Below are 22,858 nucleotides of genomic sequence, written 5' to 3'. Positions count from 1 at the left end.
GTTTCAGAAATTGCTCTAGGTCGGGTAGTAACTATATAAGGTGTCTATGCTAATTGCGTAATGATTAATGTACATGGGAGGGGTATGTTACAGTTGAGTTTACCACCCATCCACATGATGCTATATGATGACAGTGGCTTGTGTAAAGGATCTAACGGCCAGAGTGGGATTGAAATTAAAGGATCTAACAGCCAGAGTGGGATTGAAATTTAGGTATGAAGCGCAGTTGTCTCTCGTAGAGATATAGGAACAGCTGATCCTGAACATAAGAATAATCCAATCAAATCCCCTAAGCTCCACTGATGAGCTTAAGATACTTAGTATTGCAAGATCATGGGATTCAAACATTGGGGTTTAAGTTTGTCTTGATGTCGCAACACAGTTATTATGATTTTCAAAAAAAAATACATATGCTAAAACAAAGTGTGCTCGCTGGGTATTTAAATAGTTAGCTATGAAAAATGGCATGCTAGGTAGAAATACAGGCTATGGTTCATCAGGTTTTAACACAACACTCTCATCCAAATCACTCGGCATATTTTATAATTGTTAGCCTATTCAAGTTTTTGTGTACTTTTGTCCTCATTAGTTTCCATTTGTTTTGTCATAAATCACTGTACATTATCGGGCGTTATTGTATTTCTAATAAATACTAATGTATATTTCATAATGAATGAATAAATTACAGTATGTTTTCTTCAAGAAGTAACGCTATTATCTCTGTTAGTGATTTCATTAATGACAGTTTTCCTCCTAAAGAAAGTATGATTTTTGTATATGATACGGATTCGTCTTTTCAAAAAAACTAATCTTAATATTTGGAAAGATAATACACTTAATATGGTGTAAGGTTGGAGGGTGGGGGGATGGGTTGGGTGTTGGTCTAGTAACTATACATGTAGTCACTTACTCTGATCTCGCCCACCGTATAGTCAAATGGATATATCTAGGACAGCTTTCCTTTCTTACCTCTGTCTGGTAGTTTAATGATATTGGAGCATATAATTCATATAAACATGACATTATTGCATTCTCATGTGACTTACTTTGAAGTTGGAGGTTGAGTTTGTAGTAAACTGAACACAGTAACCAATTAAAACTACCTGTCAGTGTGTGATGGATTACTACTGACATGCTCTTCACCCTTTCCCCAGCAGGATTTTTTAGCTAGCTTTTTGGTAGAATTTGTCCATTTCACTATACTGTAAGAGAGATGTATATCATAGAAAAGGACTACATGTACAGTTACTATATGGGGGGGGGGGGGGAATGTGTGTATCACATAGTAAGGGATATAAACCTATATATAATATATAGATAAACAGTACTAGTCTAGTTCCAAATAGGTACAATATTACGTATTAAAAACCTTCATTACTTTCCCAAAGGAAAAGGGAAAGTAATTTAGTTTTTAATACTTAATAATGTACCTGTTTGGAACTAGACTAATCGGTACTGACTGGTATCTGCAATAATTGTAGCGTTTGTCTGTGATTTTATCATTCCGGTGTTTGCCTTCTAAACTAAATAAGGTTTAATCCCCGGAAAGAAAAAAGCCCAAACACAAAAAAGAACAACCCAAAATCAAAACTAACACACAGGCAGGCAGGCGCGCGCGTTCAACGCCTCCAACCCCCCCCCCCCCCGCGCACACACACACACACACGTACGTACGTACGTACACGTACGTACGTACGGACAGACAGTCATCCCGGAAAACATTACCGGTATTGTTTGCCATGAAAGAAAGGTCAGTGAAAGTGTACGGTGAGTAACCCCCCGGATGTTTAAACTGCATGACGCTATCACAATGTAATGGTTCCCGTATATGACCATGGGTGTACGTACAGGGGATTCCCCATATAGTGCCCTAGCCTGGTAATGTGGTATTATGCGACCGGGCCAATGTAATGGCAGAACCCTTCGCCCGGAGCTTTCCGTCAAATTGGGAAGAGTTCAAGAAGGAGCCCTTCAAAAATGTCCAAATTCAGTTCAAAATGAAAATGGGCATAAGAATATCAACCCAACACCCAGTTACAGGTGGTTGGGAAGCGTTGGCTGAATCGCTGGGGTTTGACAACGACGACATTGCTCGGATAAGACTGGAGGGTCAGAAACCCGATAAATACGTAGGCTGTATTCTACTTGATGAATTTGGACACAGGGGAAGAAGTAGCACAGTACAAGTTCTGGAGGAGCAGCTGAAAGATTTTGGCAGAGAAGATGTGTTAAACATTCTCTACGCAAGTGCGCAGCGTGAGTACAGTTTATTGCATGTATGTATCTGTGCATACATTATTACCGTACCTACATGTACTGTGTATCTATACTGTAAATGGCGGAAGCAGGAAGTGCATGTATGTATTGTGAAATAATACTGTTTACAACAAAAGCAATTTGAATCCGGACAAGCGTTGCTGCTGTCAGGACACAACACAGTCTGATGGGGTGAATGCAGCTAGATGTCTACCCCTCTAAAGACCATTAACTTGGACCTCCAAGATCTATGCCCAGACACAGTAGCAAACTGCCCTTTTCCAGCCAGATAGCCAAGTATATAAGACCCCACAAAATATTTTGCTCATGATTTGAACCAAATTTAACCCCACAAGCAGCTGTTTTACCAAGTACATTTGCAATATTTCTTGTGGCTTTTCTGTAATAAGTTCTTCTAAACCTATTTGAATTAGGAGAGAACCATTTGATTTCTGGGGGCAGGAGGAAGTGGATATGGCAGCAATTTTTTTTTCTATTGTCAGTCCTCAGTGCATCAAATTATTTTTTCCACATGCAGAAGCAATGCAACCTCACCCCATTTCAGACTCAGATATCCCCCCAAAATAGACCCCTTTTGATGACATAATGGCCTATCGTAGCATTTCAATAAGAGTACCCCTCTCCAGGTTTCTTAAAGACTACATTATGAAACCCCACAAAAACCCACTAGATATGTTCTGAAATGGATTTTTACATAGACATTTAGATATGATATGATAGATGTATTTTCAGAATGTGTAAGGAAACATGTCTATGTTATCATTCACAGAGATGTCCAAAACTTTGTTTTGAATTTATACGTTTATTTTTTGTTTCTTACAGTTGTTTGTCAACTCACATGTACTGTCAAGCTGAATGGAGGGCTCTCTGTGGAACTGTCACAGTGCCGTGTACCTGAGGGTAAAACTTTGCTTGAAGCATTAGAAGCTGATCTGGAAATGAATCATCTAGTGCTAGATGAACTTGAATTTGAACAAATTCCTACTTTAATGGAAAGGATTACATGGAATACAAAAGTTGGAAAACTTAAGGTGAGTTTTGGTTTCTGTGAACTAGGTGGTCTTCAAGCCATGGTGTGAATATAGGAACCCTTCTTAAATAAAGATGTAGTTGTTTTTAGCTGTCAAAAGAGAACACATATGCATGTATGATTAGAATTTTTCTCTCAATCACTTAGCAGCAGAGGAACAGTATTGGACAAACATTTTCCCAACCAGAAAAGCCCTCTAATATTAAAAATGAAATTTCTTTTGTTTATGGTATTGTATACATTGTAAGATATATTGAAATTTACATTTTCCATATAAGGTGGCTTTTAATGCTTCAGATGTGTGGTAGGCCAAGGTACATGACTTCACAATGTCATGGTGCACTACCAAGCTTGACACAGGGGGCACTATTGTCATTGACATGGACATCACAAAATTGTGACAATATTTGTTTTTTTGACATGTTGATTGAATTGAGAGTAACATCTTCATATATAAGCTTTAATTTAAGCATTGGCAGGTTTACATGTAATGCATGTTCTTTTCGCTATGAAGGATCATGATGTCAACTGCATTGAATTTTTGGTGTTCTTTAGGGTAATGGCTTGAACCGATTGGGAATTTCGTAAACATAGCATGAATATTAATCAGCTTCTTGCATTATTAATGATTTTCAGTAATTATGCTATTTCTAAAGAATGCACACTTCAAATTCGACATAATTTGGTGCATACATTTATGATATCAAAGTGCATGTGTCATGTAAAGTTTGATGACATAACTTGTAGTTTTAATGACTCATTTGCATAATTAATGATTTTCAGTATAACAAAAGTGCATGTGCCATATAAAGTTTAATAACATACATGTAGCTTGTAGTTTTTATGACTCATTTACATAATTAATGATTTTCAGTAATTAGGCTATTTTTTTTAAGTATGCAAGCTTCAAATTGAATGTAATTTGGTGCATACTTCAACAAAACAAAGGGCACATCCTGGAAAGCTTGTTGATGTAGCTTTAAGTTTTAATGAGTAATTTGTGTAGTTAATTATTTTCAGTAATTAGGCTATATCCACAGGGTCTTGAAATTGGCAATATTTGTTTACAAATAGTTGTTTTTTGTTTATGTTTATCTTTACTTTCTTTCCTTACAAATTTTTTTGTTTATTTGTTTACTTTTTTGCTCTTTAAAAATTTTCCTCCCAGGTGCCATGTAAATAAAGTGATGGTTTGAAAATCTGGTGTTGTATTTTCTTCTAAATCAATTTTAACCTTCTTTTTTTGTTGGTTTTAATAAACCAGCTTTACTATTACTACCTTATTAATTATTTATGAGTTTGTTCTACTGAGCGCCCTCAACCATTGACTCTTCCTCATCCCCACTCACCATGTAATTAGTCTTTTCTCTGTGTGACATGTGATTACATGGTAAGTGGGATGATGAAGGGTCAACAGTTGAGGGCGCTCAGTAGAACTAACTCATAAATAATTAATAAGGTAGTGATAATATATAGTAAAGCTGGTTTATTGAAACCAACAAAAGAACAAGTTAAAATTGATTTAGGAAAAAAACACCAGATATTCAAATCATGACTTTATTACATGGCACCTTGTAGGGAAAAGATATTTTTAAAGAGCAAAAAAAAGCAAACAAACAAACAAACAAAAAAACAATTTTTTTTGTAAAGAAAGTAAAACCCCCCAACTATTTGTAAACAAATGTGGCCAATTTCAAGCTCCTGTGCTGTATCTTAAGAATGCACACTGCAAACTCAACATAATTTCGTGCATACATTGACGATAACAAAGTCCATCCAACATATAAAGTTTGATAATGTTGCTTTTAGTTTTAATGACTCATTTGCATAATTAATGATTGTCAGTAATTAGGCTACATCTTAAGAATGCACCTTTGAAAATCAATATAATATACACACATCAACCATAACAAAGTTCACAGCTTCTAAAAAACTTTGGGGTGTGATGCACCACCTTTTAGTTCTGGTGACTTATAGTCCTCCCATAGAGGGCATTGATTTTTTATTATTTTGCTTGATTGAAGAAATAGAAGGTTGGTTGAGAAACATCAAACTGAAAAGGGACCCGCCCTTATTGTAATTGTAAGAATAAAATATACAGCAAATTAGGGACGATTTGTAAATACTGTATTAAGGGTTGGATTTCAATTCTTTTACAGGGACGCCATCTGATATTACTGCAAAGAAAACCCAATAAATCAAAAACTGATGCTGAGAAAGCTACTTCCATGAACTTGACACCAAAAGTCCAAGACAGTATGACCAGAAAACCAACCTTTGATAAAGCTGTACATCCAGAGGGTGAATTTTCAGGTTTTAATGCACTCTCTGTAGAAGATGGATGCAATGAATCTTCTTCAGATCATGATACAACTGATCAACCATTTTTGCTTAGACGAAGCGATCGCTTTCCTTCCGTAACTGTCAAAACTTTGATTCAGCATAGAGGTGATTCAGAGAAAATGAGACGGGTCTGCAGCTACCCTTCAACAAATGTCCAATATGAACCTGATGGTCATTCCAGTACTAAGAATTATCCACAGTCACCAAGTCACTCATCACCACCACTGCCATCCCGACCACCACCACCACCACCACCACCACCAAGATCACCGTCATCATCACCGTCATCATCTACAACATCAATGACTCAAGTGACTACAGTCAATGGTGCAAATAGTGATAGAGCATGTCTTCAACTAGCGAAATCAGTGCCAAATTCCTCAGAATGTTCCGATCAGTTTAGGCTACCACATCCACATGCACAACTGCATCTTGAATCTATCTCTCATAAAAAATCAACTGAACCAGTCATAAGCACACACCCGGAAGGAGCAGCAGTTATCCTTGCATCTAATGAGTTACAAGGTACCAGAGATGCAGATCTTGTTGAAGCAAGTAAAGAAGCGGGCTGGCATCCATATCTACGCAATGATTCAAATGAAGTAGGTATATATAAATTGTCATCACAATATTCACTTTTTAATGTGATTTAAAGGCCCATGTCAAATCAGGATTTGGATGACAAAAACAGTTACCTGTAAGAGCAATAGTAGACGTAAAGTTGGTCACAAAGAAAAAAAATGATATTTCATTCTCATCCTAACAGTTGTCTAACTTCATTGCTAAGATAATATATGGTGAAAAAATGGATTCAAATATAGGACAAATAAAAAAGAATTGTGTGCTACTGATAATCCAACCAACCCTAGTTTAAGCCTCCGACCCTAAACATTTTTTTTAACATTTAAAACAAAAAGATAAGAAATTTCTTGTCTTCTTGACCTTCATGCATGTTTTTTTCTTTCCCCAGTGATGTCTGTACACATATCAAACTGTCACTGAAGGGGTATTCTTACCAGCATTTAGTTTGTTTAATCGTTGGCCGAAGCAATATTCTTCCAAAATAAAAAACAAATCCAGACCTACCTACTCTATTTTCTGCGGCCATGCTATCGGAAACACACAGATATTTTTTGTTTGCCTTAGAGGCTGGAACAATTGCAATGCATGATGTATTACCCCCCCCCCCCTCCCCCTCTCCCCACTCAATTTTCATCCTGTCACATACCATGATGTTAGCAATGTGTGATTTTTCATGTCTGTGGAAAAAGGGAATTGTTAAATCATTACAAAGTTGTAACTCGTTATCTTAGTGTGATTATGTTCGTTAAAATGTGGTTTAATTTTTTCAAATCAGATCAGACTTGAGTATTCATAAATTTGTTCACAAGTCAAACCTTTTGATTTCTTTAAGATACACAGAGTGATGAAGCATTATCTGAAGTGTGATGGCTGTTACATTATTAGACCATTGGAAGATGGAAAGCTTGCCATCAGTGTCACGTAAGTGGTAACATTCAAGCAATATTTATTGCCTGCAGGTCTTGAGGGCACGAGAAGACATTTATCATAACCCAATTAGGGCTGTTTAGTAATTTCCATAAGCTTATTTCAATAGCTTTTTCACAGTCGTAATGAGATACAAATACAGAATTGCTCTATTATTTTTCAAGTACAATAATGATTTATTTATTAAAAAATCCAAAATAGATATCAATTTCTTATCTTTTTGATCACTGTACTGACTAAACCAGCATTCACATGTGTATCACATATTACATTACAGGTACATGGGACAGAAGAAGCATTTCCGTTTACACAGGAAAATTGAAGGCTGGTTCTTATTCAAGAAAGGGCCCAAAATGCAGTCACTTCGTGAGCTGATTGAATGGTATCAAACAAATGGGATTCCAATACAGAATGGAGATGGTCAGGCACAGCAATGTGACACACTCCTCAAGTTAAGGTATCCAATAACAGCCGAACATATGGGAGGGCATGTTTTTTTCTGAAACTGCCTTGGGTAGAGTTTATTATGTATATTCTGATGCACCAACATCAGAAAGGTAGATGAACTGAAATTTCAGGGATGACATAACCAGTGATCCTATCTGTGAGATCTCTCCAACGTCTACTCCATGAGGACCACTGATTTTCTCCCAACTCACTCATTTTACAATGTAAGCAATACATATCTTCCAGACAACATGTCAATTTTAGGCCTTTTGACAAAATGAGAACGCAGATTATACCATTTTAGATTTATTATCAATTAACTATTAAAAATATAAACTTTTTGTAAAGATTGTGATATAAATATGATTTTATCTGATCTTCAATAGCTGTTACACCATCATCATAAATTTCAACCACAATAGCCTTGTAATGGTAGTGCTTAAGTCCCCCGCCCTCTCCCTCCCAAAAAAAATAATTATTTCTGGTCAGTTCATTCTGTCGAAAGTGGTGCGACAATACAATTTTTTTTTTTTTTTATTCTCAACAAACCTGTTACTCAATCTACTATTTATGGCAGTTACTTTTCTTTTTATTAAGTACTTTAGAGCAATTGTGTAGTGGAGGCAGATGTAATTTGCTTGTTCATGATTGGCTCTGCAGTTGTCTTCACTGAAGTAGGGAGGGTTATTTTTGTGTTTCCCCATGGATCTGCAGAGTGCATGGGCTGGAGAAACACGCAAAAAAAAAGAGACTGACTTGAAGGTATTTAAGTGATGCACACATTGACCAGAAACAATTGTCCCCTTGTAGAGGACTATATTTCATTGCCTCAGCTAGAAAATATATACCTTGACTTGTGATAAATGCTGTTATACTAGAAAACATGAAGTAGTAACCATTAAAGCCATTTTGTTTTGTGTACATCAGCAGTAACAGTGAATTTTTCCTCATCACTCACAATTTTCCTAATTTACTGTGACCAGTTAGTAATGTTAGAGGAAGAATATTGTAGAGTGAACAATGACATTGGTATGGCGTAAAAAAAATAATTGTGTGGTTTCGATTACATTCAATTTTAAAATAGGTGGGGTAGGTAGATTTTTTATTTTGTTTTATTATATTTTTTTGTCATATATGAGTGTCTCGTTCAGGTTTTCAATTGTTTTCCAAGTGGTCTCTGTGTTGTTTATTTCTTGCTATCAGATGTACAGCCATTACAGATTGGAAGAATAGTTTTATATTGTCTTTTTAAGTTCATGTCAGTTTCCGCACTCACTATTTCTTGTGAGACTTCACGATTTTCACGATTTCATTATCACTTTATTTGAATGCGTAAAAAAAGTTTAGGGTCAGCATGAAAAACTAGGTGGGGGGTCAGGTAACCGGAACCAAACAACTTTTTTTGTTTGGCCTAAGAAAAAAATTCAGTGCATAAAAACTAACATTATTGTAAAATTTTAAAATTTGTACTCAAGCTAAAATACTTTAATACAACACCTTAATTTGACTATTGTAGTAGAATATTAATATTAATATTGATACATATCTTCTGTGACATTACAGTTGATTGCAGGGATAGGGATTCCTTTTACATGACATTTTTTTTTATACATATAAAGATTACATATCCGCATTCAATGGTTGTCTGCAAGTACAATTTTGAAATGCACCATGAAAAGGAAAACTTTTCTATCAATGACAAGTGGTGCTGAATGATGAGTGGACATTTAAATGATTGGACGAATGAGTGGATGGTGTAATAAAATCAATAATACATGATAACTCAGTGTTACTGTATTACTACAAGTTTACTCAATTTTCACAGGCAAGGTTTTCAGCATGTAACAAATTTTAATGGACACGTAGGCAGACCAAGTGTCTAGTTTTTTTCACATAGGCTAGTACTTCCAGTCACATTATTTACTTTTTTTTGACTTTTAATGTTTATTCATTTACTCCAAGTCTGCATGTATGTATTATTGTAGTTATTCAGTATTTTAACAAAGTATTGTGTTCTTGTTTATTTTTTACATAAAATGTTTGTTGTTTTTGTACGTTTCAAAGCCGACATTGCAGTTTCTCTCTAAGTCATACATTATATTGTGTTGTGTTGTGTTGTGATGTGTTGTGTTGTGTTGTGTTGTGTTGTGTTGTGTTGTGTTGTGTTGTGTTGTATTGTATTGTATTGTATTGTATTGTATTGTATTATTATGGTAGACTAATTAAAATATGTAAACTTATATATATATCCCAAATTATATTGACTAATATTATATGTACGTATATATGTCTGTGTGTGTGTGTGTGTGTGTGTGTGTGTGTGTGTGGGTGTATGTATGTATGTATGTATGTATGCATGTACATGTGTATGTATGTATGTGTGCATGCATGCATGCATGCATGCATGTATGTATGTATGTATGTATGTATGTATGTATGTATGTATGTATGTATGTATGTATGTATGCATACATGCATGCATGCATGCATGTATGTATGTATGTATGTATGTATGTGTATGTGTATGTATGTATGTATGTATGTGAGTGTATGTATGTATGTATGTATGTATGTATGTATGTATGTATGTATGTATGTGTCTGTTTATTATTTTTGCATGAAATAATATGGTTAAAAACATGAATTGAATGAATTGTTTCAGCTTATTACAATTTAGCTTGTGTGAACGGTTTTTATAATGAGCACAATTTATAAGCAACTTCTGTCACAGAAATAGATGATAGTATTACTACTGTTTAGATATAGGGTCACGTTTTTATGAATTACCAGATTTAAACTGAATGCCTCTTGTAAGAGCAAAACAATTTGGGCCAACACACATTGTTGGAATGCAAAATTTTGAATTATAGCTATTATACGATATAGCCTTAACTGGAAAATTAATTATATGAAACTGGATGCAATTTGAAGCTTATATAGTTAACATATTGTCTAATTATCAAAAAAAATATTTATTATGCAAATTAACTATTTAGCTTTAAATGACACATACATGTCTTTACCGTCAATATAACTATTGAATTACCTGAAATTTAAAGCTTGTATATGCATTCAAGATATTGCCTAATTATTAAAATGATTATTTATGCAAATTACACATCACAATTAAAAACTACATAAACATCTACATCGAACACATATGATTTGATATGGTTGATAGATGCACCAAGTTCTCATTCTTAAGGTATAGCTTAATTACTGAAGATCATTGTTTATTCAAATTACTCATTAAAAGTAAAAACTATATCAACAAACTTCATAGGACAGATGTGCATTGTTATGGTTGACATGTACCAAATGTTTTGAAGTTTGCATTCTTAATATAAAGCCTACTTACCAAAAATAATTAATTATGCAAATTACTCATTAAAACTAAAAAACCTATATGCTAACAGGCTTTATTGGATAAGTGCTTTGTTATTAGAATATATCCATTGGATTTTGAAATATCGTGTCCACAGACAGACAGACAGACATACAGATAGACACACTCACACATACATACATACATACATACATACATACATACATACATACATACATACATACATACATACATACACACACATACATACATACATACATACATACATACATACACACGGACACACAGACAGACAAAAGCATAACATAACCTCCCCATACAAGAGGTAAAAATGAATGTAAGAAGACGTAGTTGGGTCATTAATTATGGGTGTCATTGGTAACCTTTTCAAAGAGTTTATATTATATCAACTACCAACGAACATTTAATATTATTTTAATCTCATCTATATACTTTTGTAAATAAAGGACGCTTTTATATTTAATAATTACAAACATATACAGGTCATTATTTTATCCCTTCCTTGTCACTTGAACATCTTTGATAATCTTACTCAATAGACTATGACATTGGCCTATGATATTAATGGATTTTGAGTGCGGCACTCGTCCGATTCACACATGCGCGCCTTTTAGGTCCCAAGCAAATAGTTTCAACAGTATATTTCTGATTGGTCAATAGTTTCTGGATAATAATGTGAGGGAATGGCATGCTACACATACGAAAGCCCCTTTACATCTGCAAGGTCTTTTACGACAAAGGACCCTGATATTCAAGATATGGTACAAGTCGCACCAATATGTTCAAAATCAGACCCATCGTCGTAAAACTACAGACTCCTTACGGCACTGTCAAGGTGTACACTATCAGAGGAAAAATGTGCTCTAGCGTACGAGATTGCGTCAGATTAAACTGACTGCAATCCGACTTACCGTGAGATTTAAGTCAGGGATGGGTAGCCTGTCTGTTTATATTAGTAATCTAGACACATAAATGACTGATAACTAATGACAGCTGTGGATCCTCTACATATGGCACAAGATGCAACCTTGAGTAGCTTGTTTGACCTTCAGCAACTTGATTAGACACAGGATGGAATTCTTTCTTATTTTAACTTATAGAACATGTACCACAAATACGATGTTCATGTAATCTTAGATCTGGATGGCAAGGAATTTGTCTGTCCATGGGACAGGCGAGAGAACCGACTTCAGAATGCTTTTGTTTCTTTGAGCAGTCAAATGACAAATTCCCTCAATATCTTCATCAGTCAAAATGCTAAAAACTGGAAATTATTTCCATATCTTTTTTTTTTATCATCTCTGTTTTAAAAAAAAGATAAGGTTGGCATGAGAGTATCATTACCGCTCTTTATCAGTACCACCGGACTGAAATATGAATGAACAAACATTACCTTCCTGGCATAGCCTGTGAAACATCGCATGTGTTAGAAGGACGGTCACAGCACCAGTGTAAGCTTGATTATTATAAATGAAGGTGCTAATCTCACATGTACGTGCAGTTTAAAGCCGAGGTCATAATAGTTTAGTTCCTATATGGTATCGTTATTATTTACACCTCCACTCACAGTCTAGTCAAAGTCGTTACTCTAGAAGTCCTGAGATGCCTGGGATGCAATTTAAAATTCATCCACAGCAACCCACACAGTCATTAACATCATGTCTTTGTTAATCAGTCACAAAATTCTAACCAATAACACAGTCGCTCATAAAGCCAGTTATTTAATGTCCAAATATGGTATATAATATTTGTCAGCTCAGGATGCTACTTATACACTGTTTACGTCACTATAACAGTTGGGGTTCACTGATTGGATAAACAACTTTTTGTGGTGATTAAAGTGAGGGACTTTGACCAGGCGTGCTTTAGTTAATTAGAAACCACGTTGGCATCCAGACTTATCACCGTATGCACCACAGGAACTGGTTAAACGTTAACTGTTACTTTGGTCACGGAACTTTAACTCCTTTTTTCAGTTAAAAATCAAGAGATTCATTGTACATTTTTTAAAATAAAGGTCAAATGATATCAATTAAGCCATTTTAGAATCTAATGCTGAATGTTGTGATAACTATGGGAAATACATACATACATACATACATACATACATACATACATACATACATACATACATACACACACATACACATACGCACACACACACACACACACACACACACATACACACATGATATACACACAGACGCACCAGTTTATGTCCAAAATATTGTACCAATCGAAAAAGCAATATTATATCTAGTAGTGAATGTTATTGAATTTCTGACGATATACACGGAATGTTCTCGTCACATTTACATTGCACCATATCAAATGGGTTATCGGTTTGATTGTACATCGACAACGTTACCCCCCCGATATCTATGTAAATATTCCTATTTTAATCATTTCAACTTAGGGAGTGTTCAATTTAACGTCCGGGAACGGGTGGAGGTGGGGATATTTCATCAAAGGGGTGGGGTTTTTTCGGTGTCTCCCCTGCTAGATAAAAATGTATAGATTATTAAGCCCCTAAGATTTCTTGTTTTCTTTTCATTGCCCCATCCACATGAAATGAAATCGAGCAAATGGACACAGTGTTTCCAAATCTGACAACACCAAACTGATCAACCCTAATCCCTGTGGTGATACCACAATGGCTACATGAGTTATAGTCAATGTATTGTCACTAGCCAAGGTTCTAATAAACTCTAACTCTAAGTATTATCCCAAGCAGACTGAACACAGATTAAATCTCTGGATTAATTCAAGACATCAGCTTGCTTGACAAACATCTTGATGGAAACAACTTACCAAAACAAAGAAACAACTAAAAAAAATGAAAAAAATTCATACCGCATTGCTGCTCAAATTCAAACAACTCCAGTATTTGTTTCAAGAGAAATGACTCCAAAACAACTATTTGTTGATAAACGGTGATGACACAGATAATGTCAGTGACACTAATGGCAGTGACACAGACAGTAATGTCATTGGAGTATTTGATGGTGACGATGACAATGACAATGACAATGACAGTGACAGTATAGTGAAAATAAATCGCATGATGACAGCCGCGGCGAATATTTAGCTACAATGTACTGGTGGCCAGGTTTTGTTGAGGAGTGACAGATTTGTGACTCCCTTCATTCCTAGTAAGAATATTGAGTCTTGAACGAACTGACATTTTAATACCCGAAAAGAAAAATGAATGTTTTGGTTAGCCCCTTCACTGGGAACATTTTGATGGACCCCTCTGAACCCCCCCCCCCCTCTGAAGTTAAAAGTGTACACTCCCTTATCTTTGCGTACCTTATCAATTTCCATATGGGTATGGAAATAACTGATAATTAATACATAAATTATACCCGTAATAAGTGTGTTATCATCATGATGATAAAGTAAAATATATACATCTGTTAACCATCAACATTCAGGGGGTGGGAGAATTTATCGTATAATCATCTGTTCTTTTATTTAAATTGTACTTACATTAAGCAAGGGGTGTCACTTCATTACTGTGCCAGAACTGGAAAGACCACCGCAATCATGACAGGGCTTTGCATATTTTTGTTATTTCTTGGCGTGCCTTTTATTACATCGCAAGAAGGTAGTACTGATTTCACACATTTCGAAGTCGTATGAAACAGTGTGTGTGTATAAGAGAGAGAGAGAGAGAGAGAGAGAGAGAGAGAGAGAGAGAGAGAGAGAGAGAGAGAGAGAGAGAGAGAGAGAGAGAGAGAGAGCGAGCGAGCGAGAGAGAGCGGAGAGCGAGCGAGAGAGAGAGAGAGAGAGAGAGAGAGAGAGAGAGAGAGAGAGCGCGCGAGGGGAGTTTATTTACAGTTGCTACAAAACTCATCACTTGACATTCTGACATTCTCGTAAGCCTACACATTGCACATTACGATCTTAAAAGAGCAAATATTTTGTATCCATCGGTTGATATGTAAAAAAGTTACTTACATTAAATTCTTAAATGTAATTGCCATAAACGGGAGTCATGCAAATCTCTAGTTGAAATCAGTGAAAATAGTAGGGGACATATTTTTCCTGTACCTGAAATGTGTACGAAGACTGTATTTACAACTCGAGGATGTCTCACAGATAATATTCTTCTTCCTACACCCTTTCCACACAATACGCAGGAAAAAATTCATCGAGTAAATTTACATTCATTGATGTAATTTTTTCCCATTGACTGTGTAATTTCCATATGGCAAACAAGGTAAAAACACTACTTTTTTTTTTACATTTATGTACAATTTGTTGTAAGTTCTTTTCCAAATATAACTTAGGCTTAGTGCTTTCGTAAGTAGATGTGCCCTTATGTTTATATATGTTAGACTCTGGATGTGGTAATGAGCGATACTTGGGAGAAGAAACAGGATCTTTTACGTCAATGAATTATGATGGTACTACTCCATATGACCAAAATGCCTTCTGTCATTGGAACATCGACATTCCAGGAACTGACAAGGTATACTATACCATTAAATATTATAACTATATGGTCTGGTTTTTGAGTTTCCATTTCTGACTGCATTAACCCATGTTTTTGAACAGGTGGTAGGGTCATGTTTTTGAGAAAAGAGGGCCACTTTTTAGTATGACGGAATCCGGAAGATCATATTGTACAAAGCAGCCTGGGCCGGAAAATACAAATTACATGTATTTCTTTGTTTCAATTAAAAAGTGTTCTTTCAATTAAAATGTGATATCAGCACTGCAGTGAGTATTTACGTCTATTGTAATTAGTTCTTATATATTAAACAATTGTTCTTTTGATTAACACGTTTGATTTAATTAAACCACGATCCCTGCGGAGGTATGCACCCTATCGACTTTTATAGTAGAATGTTATGTTTTGCTATTTAATATTACGGTATCTTATTTTCTGATTTGTTATGTTATCTCTGTTATGTTGTTATATTCTTTTACGTTGTTTTGTCATGTATGGTTAAGTTATGCTATGCTATTTTATGTAATGTAATGTAATGTAATGTAATGTAATGTTACATTGTGTTGCAGGTGATAGAGCTTTCTTTTGACGCTTTTGATGTTGAAGGCATCTTCAACTGTGCATTTGACGCAGTAGAAGTCTACGACGGCGCTGACAGTGCCTCTCCCCGTTTAGCTATATTATGTGGTCACAATCTTCCGAATCCCGTATTTTCAACCGGTCCTTCGATGTACGTCACCTTTACAACTGACATATCAGTCCAATGGACGGGATTTTCTGCCAAATATATATCACGTGACGATCCAAGTAAGGGAGACATTCATTTATCACCGAAAAGAAAACAAATTGGTTGCTTTCTATGACATATATAAAGACATTTAAAGTCAGTCAGTCAGTCAGTCAGTCAGTCAGTCAATCAGTCAACAACAATTTACGTATGTATTTGTCTGAGACGTGGTATAGGATGGCTTTCACTGGTCCTCATCTAGATGCATTCGTACGTGCGTGCGTGCGTGCGTATGCATGCATGCATGCATGCATGCATGCATGTCTGTCTGTCTGTCTGTCTGTCTGTCTGTCTGTCTGTCTGTCTGTCTGTCTGTCTGCCTGTGTGAGTGTGTATGTATGTATGTATGTATGTATGTATGTATGTATGTATGTATGTATGTATGTATGTATGTTAACATTGGTATAGTAGCATTACTATAATACATATATAATGTCGCTTTTGTATGTTAGAGAATTTTAGGTGCTCTTACCTACTGTGTATAATAGAGACTGGTATCTAGTATTTGTCCTTAAATGAGGAGTGGTGATTTGTAAGTGCTGGTAAGATGCAGTGTCCGAAATACAAAGTACATGATACATATTATCAACTATTTATGAAGATTACCGTTGCAGAACTTTCAACTTCTGCTCCCAAATGCAACATAACTAATAAGCGACGCACTGATTGTGAAACAGCCGGGTACTTACATGACATGACATGACATGTACAGTAACTAGTTTTGTAGTAGGTAATACATATATATGTAGATATGTTTCAACGTCACTCTAGGTGAAATAATGTTAAAGAACTTGGGTAAGAAATGGGGTAATCACATTCCAAAATACAATACCCCCTCCATTCAAAATTTTGAAAAAGGATGACCCCTACTGCAAATTTAAAAATCAGGGTGGACCCCCCCCCCCCCCCCCATCAATCAATAACCCCAGGTCATAGAAACTAACCGGTCCCTTTACTTATTTTCATGTTGGTATTTAGTAACCTGTCTAGCACCAACCTATCTATGTGGGAATGACGTCGACGGATATTGTGCAACGCAAATTGAAAGATGTGATGGAACAGATCACTGTGAAGATAGAAAGGATGAACTGGGATGTCCAGGTGAGTGGACAAGAAACAGTGACGTGTGTGTGTGTGTGTGTGTGTGTGTGTGTGCGCGCGCAAAGATTTGTGTCGCTATGTTTCTGACACGTGTTTTTATATATACATAATACAGTTAATGAACATTTCCCCATGGCAAATAATGTAACCTTTATGCCAGGGAGCCTGAGAGTTAACAAGATTGAACTGTGCAAAGTATTTGGTACACAGTTTGTTGTGTTTGAAAGATTCTACTAAAAGTTTAAATGTTTATTTAATTTTTTTGTAAAAACCAGACTGAAATATTGTGTCCTACAGGCAATCGGGGAAATTGCGGCATGCCAGCAATCTCACCAAATAGTAAGGTTACAATCGATATAGTAAACGGAACCGAAAGTGTACCACACAGTTGGCCTTGGCAGGTAAGAACTATGCAATCGTGATCTATTATATGTGTATTGAACATACCATATCTGTTTCTTATCATGTACATGTTTGAGCCCAATCACTGTGTTATATTACTCTGGCAATCGAGGCTTCGGTTGACTAAGATATAGATACAAACCACGATGGTGGCAGTCTCTGGATGGATGGGCCGGAATATTTCAATGAAAAAAAACCCCTCTTTTAGTGAATCTGGGAGAAAATCACTGCAACCCCCCCCCCTTATTTCCGAGATTTTACCTTCAAGGACACCTAATCCATACCCTGTATGCCCTAATGTGTGAACACTATTGTTTACCATAACAAGTACCCCTTTTACAATTCCACGGTCATAGATGGCCGACGCGTACCCACTTTGTATGGGACTGCCACCACCGGGACACAAACTAAAACTCATCAGCATTGATAAGATATTGAATGGTCTTTAGTTCCATTACAGTCTCATTATAGGGATGCGTCTCTGAAAGCTAGTTTCAAGTGGTAAAGACATACGTATACAAAATGCATATGTACCAGTTCATAGGATGAAACAGTCAGTATTTTATTGACAGAGTTCCATGAACTTGCATTGTACTTTTTGGGACTTCCAATGCTTCTGATCTGGATCGCAGGGTGATTAAATTCGCACAACAGAGGAACAGCGATATATTGTCCACTTGTTGTGTAACCTTCACATTGAAAAACAATAGTTTTAGTTTGTGTCTATCTTAGTAAACCGAAGCCTAGATTACCAGAGTCGCATAAAGAAGGACAGGACACCATATCATGCATTTTCAACGAACACCATTTTGAGTAGTACACTATATGTAAATACTGTTGTATAATGTGTATTTTGCAGACCACGCATTCGCGCTTTTTCCGCATTTTGACATGTGATTTTATCTCTCTAAACAACTTTGGCCAGTTGAAGGAGAATGAATGATCCGCGTGAACATGATAATTTTAAAGTGTTTTACTAAGTCTTCTTGTTCTTTATAGATCAGTTTACAAAGCAGTAAAAGTCATTCATGCGGTGGATCAATTTTGAACTCAAAATGGGTCATCACTGCAGCTCACTGCGTTGGCTTGTAAGTATTTTATAAATGGCAATGTAAAGTATTATTACTATGGCAAGCAAGCTATCGCAAACTAAAGATACTGTAGACACAGACATGTTGGTTTTTTTGCATGCGTTAAACTGCACAAGTGGGTGGTAGCGGTGCAGTTGGTTATGTGGATATAGAATCATCTTGAATCAAGACATTGTAACACTGGGTCCTCGAAAATGTGTCCTAGAAGTAAAGTTGAATGTGTCATATTCGGAGGAAACCTTCTTATGAATGTAATTATGTTAAATGTGTATTGACAGCTCGCTGTCAACTTTTTGGAACAGTAGCAAATGTAAATACATGCAAACTATGAAAGAATGTACTTCTCAAAGTTGAATATATATATATATATATATATATATATATACTTATATATATATATATACTTATATATACTTATATACAAAATACAGGTATTTTTACCTCCCGTAAGGGTACGGGAGGTATTAAAAGGGGATGTCTGTCTGTCTGTCTGTCTGTCATATGTCCGTCTATCTGTGTGTGTGTGAGTGTGTGTGTCTGTCTGTGTCTGTCTGTCTGTCTGTCTGTCTGTGTCATCATTTTCTTTAAAACGACTGGCTCAATTATACTGAAATTTAGTACACACAATTCTGGGGTAATGGCTAGACCTGATTAGTTTTTGAGCGAGATCTGTTTATGTCAATTAAAGAAATTTGCATATCAATGAAATCAACTAATTAAGCAATATCTCAAGACTGTATACTTTAATATCAATATAATTTAGTATATTCGTTAAACATAACAAAGGGCATTTGTCCTATAAAAAGTGTTGATGTACCTTACAGCGTTAATGAATAATTTGCATAAATAATTATTTTCGGTAATTGGGCTACTAGTATATCTTAAGACTGCATACTTCAATTTCAAAATTCCATCCATACGTTAACCATAACAAATCGCATATATCATATAGAGCTTGTTGATGTACCTTACAGTGTTAATGACTAATTTGCATATTTAATGAGTTTCTGTAAATAGGCTATATCTTAAGACTGCATACAAGAATTTCAATATAATTTACTACATATATTAAACATAACAAAGTCCATACGCCCTGTAAAGTTTGTTGATGTACCTTACAGTGTTAATAACTAATTTGCATAATTAATTATTTTCAGTAATTAGGATGTATCTTAAGAATGCATACTTGAATTTCAATATCATTTAGTACATACTGTTAACCATAACAAATCAGGTACGTTCTATAAAAATTGTTGATATAGCCGACAGTTTTAATGAAAAATTTGCAAAATAAATGATTGTAGGTAACTAGGCTGTATCTTAAAAATTCAAGCTTCAAATTTCATATAATATTATAATATGGTACATATATCAACCATAATAATACGCACTTGTCCTATGAACTTTGTTGATACAACTTTTACCTTTAATGAGTAATTTGCATAATTAGTGATTCCCTTACGGGAGGCATTCAGTTTAAATCTGGTCTTCTATTTTTATAGGGCTTCTCAGTTGGAGAACACGCTCATCTACAATGTCAACGCTGGTGAACACAACCTGACAGTCGTGGAACCCTCTCAAAGATCATATGCAGTAGATCAATTGATTGTACATGAAAGTTACAGCCCCGTAACACTCGACTCCGACATCGCTCTGGTTAAAGTGAGGGGTGAGATAGAAATGAGTGCAGAGATCAGTGAATTGTGTTTACCAGCACAGGGACAGGAATATCTTGAAGGGGAAGAGGCTTGGATAACCGGATGGGGAGATACCATGGGTGAGTTTTCTAAGCAAATTGAAACCCGGGAAACGTGTTAGAAACAAAACATATAAACAAACAAACAAACAAACAAACAAACAAACAAACAAACAAACAAACACGATTAAAACATATACAAATCTATTCAGAATATGTGTAAATAAGTGTAACTACCCATAAACACATGAATAACTGTTTCCGGCCTCCATAACCTATACATGATTGTATACACAAGTCTTATACTAAACTTTGTTATTATGTACAAACCACGTAACCCCACAAGTGGCCAAACGTCACCCCATACATTATGGCAAGATAAACGCTGCGCTAGGTACTTACGACCACCCATTGATTCAGAAAGAGTAAGCCTATTTAAACTGTCCAAGGAGAAGGTATTGCTTTTTCATTTCAGTTCACTATTATTTGTCAATACTTTTCTCCGATTGTTACACATACAGGTACCGGTGACAATAGAGCATTGCAGCAAGCGAAAACCCAATTTATTGATAATGACAGATGCAATCAACCCGAAGCATATGACGGTGAGATCACAGAGAACATGTTCTGTGCCGGCTATCTAGAGGGCGGTATTGACACCTGTCAGGTTGGTTCTGTTTGCAATTCTTCAATGTATAGACGACCCATGTACCGATCGATCGATTGTTTCGGAAACTACTTTCTTCCAAGTTGTAGTGAATGTCTTGACTAGATAGAAGCCGTATAAATAACAATACATACAGTTTACAATCATGGCGATTGTTGGGCATTGATGTGAAAAAAGGACTATAAAGTGATGTATATAACCAACAAATATATTTTGAATGAGATCAAGGCACTCAACGTGACAGGTAGACTGTCGACAGTCGTTCGCGCCTTTTTTCCCTACGTTTTATCTAAACTTAAGTCGTTGCCGCACTCCGATCCGGCGCAATACTACTATAATCGCATACTGATAGCTCGCCATCACAGTACACAAGTTGAATTACCAAGAGTGAAGTAGTCATCACTTTTACACTCGATATTCAGTATTTTTCGTTCTACTAAGAGCCCGTAGTTGAATAAACTCAATATTTGTTTTGACTTGTGGCAATAATTTAAAACGATTGGTATAGTATCCGTTCGCTGAGTGATTCGGTTTTCATTTTGGGCACAACTGAACTGAGGTTCAGTAGTGCTTTAGGGATCGACCGGCGTCTGTCTGTCTGTCTGTCTGTCTGTCTGTCTGTCTGTCTGTCTGTCTGTCTGTCTGTAAACAACTTAAAGTCAAAAACCGCTGAACCGATTGCCATGATATTTGGTGGGTCCAGTACCTTGGGTGTCTTGTTGGGAAATTGTTCAAATCAAAAAAACTTAAACTCAGAAACTACTGGGCAGATTAGTGCGAAATTTGGTGGGAACATTCTTACATTTTGTAAGGGGATGTAAAGTAAGATTTGTTCATGACACGATGATTCCATCAGTAACATGCAAATTAGGGCTAAAAATGTGTCTTTTTGGTTAAAAATCTGTAATTGCAAAACTACTGAGCAGATTGGGCTGAAATTTAATATGAATGCATCTAGGGATGTATGGACGAAGAAATATTAAGCATACAATGATTCCACGAGTGATATGCAAATTAGGTGTAAGAATGTTCATTTTATCCGAGTTGTGCAAGTTCTCTTACATATCCAAAGTGTCGACTACAACATTGAATTTGGCTTATTTTATATGGTGTTTTTGTACATCATGGTACACTTCTGCTCAGAAATAAAATTTTGCTAGAGCGTCCCTATTAGTCAGTGCCTAGGTTTTCGTGGCGTGGAACCCCGACGTGCGTACGTGAATTGGACGACTGTCTCGCTTAAACCCGTGTCGTCTATGTACATTGTTTAGCTACGGAACTTCAAATTGATTCTCATATTGTCTTGTATTTTGTACAGGGCGACAGTGGCGGTCCAGTGGTGTATCACGATGGTGAGCGTTATCTGCTGGCTGGCCTTACCAGCTGGGGTGAAGGTTGCGCCCTACCCATGAAACCCGGCGTCTACACCAAAGTCAGTAACTTTGTAGATTGGGTAAACCAACAGATGGAGGCGAATCCATAGAATTGTTTGGGTTATTTGTTAAAATGTAGAATGTAATTGTAGAATTCTGAATTCTTAGAGGAATAAAGTGTTTGAAATAGTACTTCAACTGTTGGTCTCTTTGTAGTTATTTTTATTATTAAAATTTCATTGCTATTCAAGTGGCATCTTTCAGTGCGTACACGCATAAACACACAGTGTCACACACCCACACCCACATGTA

The 22,858-nt window shown here is 36.0% G+C and overlaps 2 protein-coding genes across 2 annotated transcripts; both read left to right on the top strand.

Annotated features, from left to right (window-relative positions):
• Positions 1–1,882: 1,882 nt before the first annotated feature.
• On the top strand, positions 1,883–9,848 carry LOC144432766 (uncharacterized). Its single transcript, XM_078121047.1, has 5 exons — positions 1,883–2,256; positions 3,100–3,308; positions 5,467–6,252; positions 7,065–7,153; positions 7,437–9,848. Exons 1-5 carry the CDS (start codon positions 1,911–1,913, stop codon positions 7,660–7,662), a joined length of 1,656 nt encoding a protein of 551 aa, XP_077977173.1. The 5' UTR covers positions 1,883–1,910; the 3' UTR covers positions 7,663–9,848.
• Positions 9,849–15,306: 5,458 nt separating this feature from the next.
• Positions 15,307–22,656, top strand: LOC144434189 (trypsin II-P29-like). The gene is made up of 8 exons (XM_078122646.1): positions 15,307–15,447; positions 15,999–16,236; positions 17,195–17,317; positions 17,615–17,718; positions 18,719–18,807; positions 20,313–20,587; positions 21,028–21,173; positions 22,492–22,656. The coding sequence occupies exons 1-8, from the start codon at positions 15,307–15,309 to the stop codon at positions 22,654–22,656; spliced, it is 1,281 nt and encodes a 426-aa protein (XP_077978772.1).
• Positions 22,657–22,858: the final 202 nt, after the last annotated feature.

Source organism: Glandiceps talaboti, chromosome 1 (assembly GCF_964340395.1).
Source record: "Glandiceps talaboti chromosome 1, keGlaTala1.1, whole genome shotgun sequence".
In the NCBI taxonomy this organism is placed as follows: Eukaryota; Metazoa; Hemichordata; class Enteropneusta; family Spengelidae; genus Glandiceps; species Glandiceps talaboti.
The sequence above is the reverse complement of the archived record's forward strand: the minus strand, read 5'-3'. Positions and strand labels throughout refer to the sequence as shown.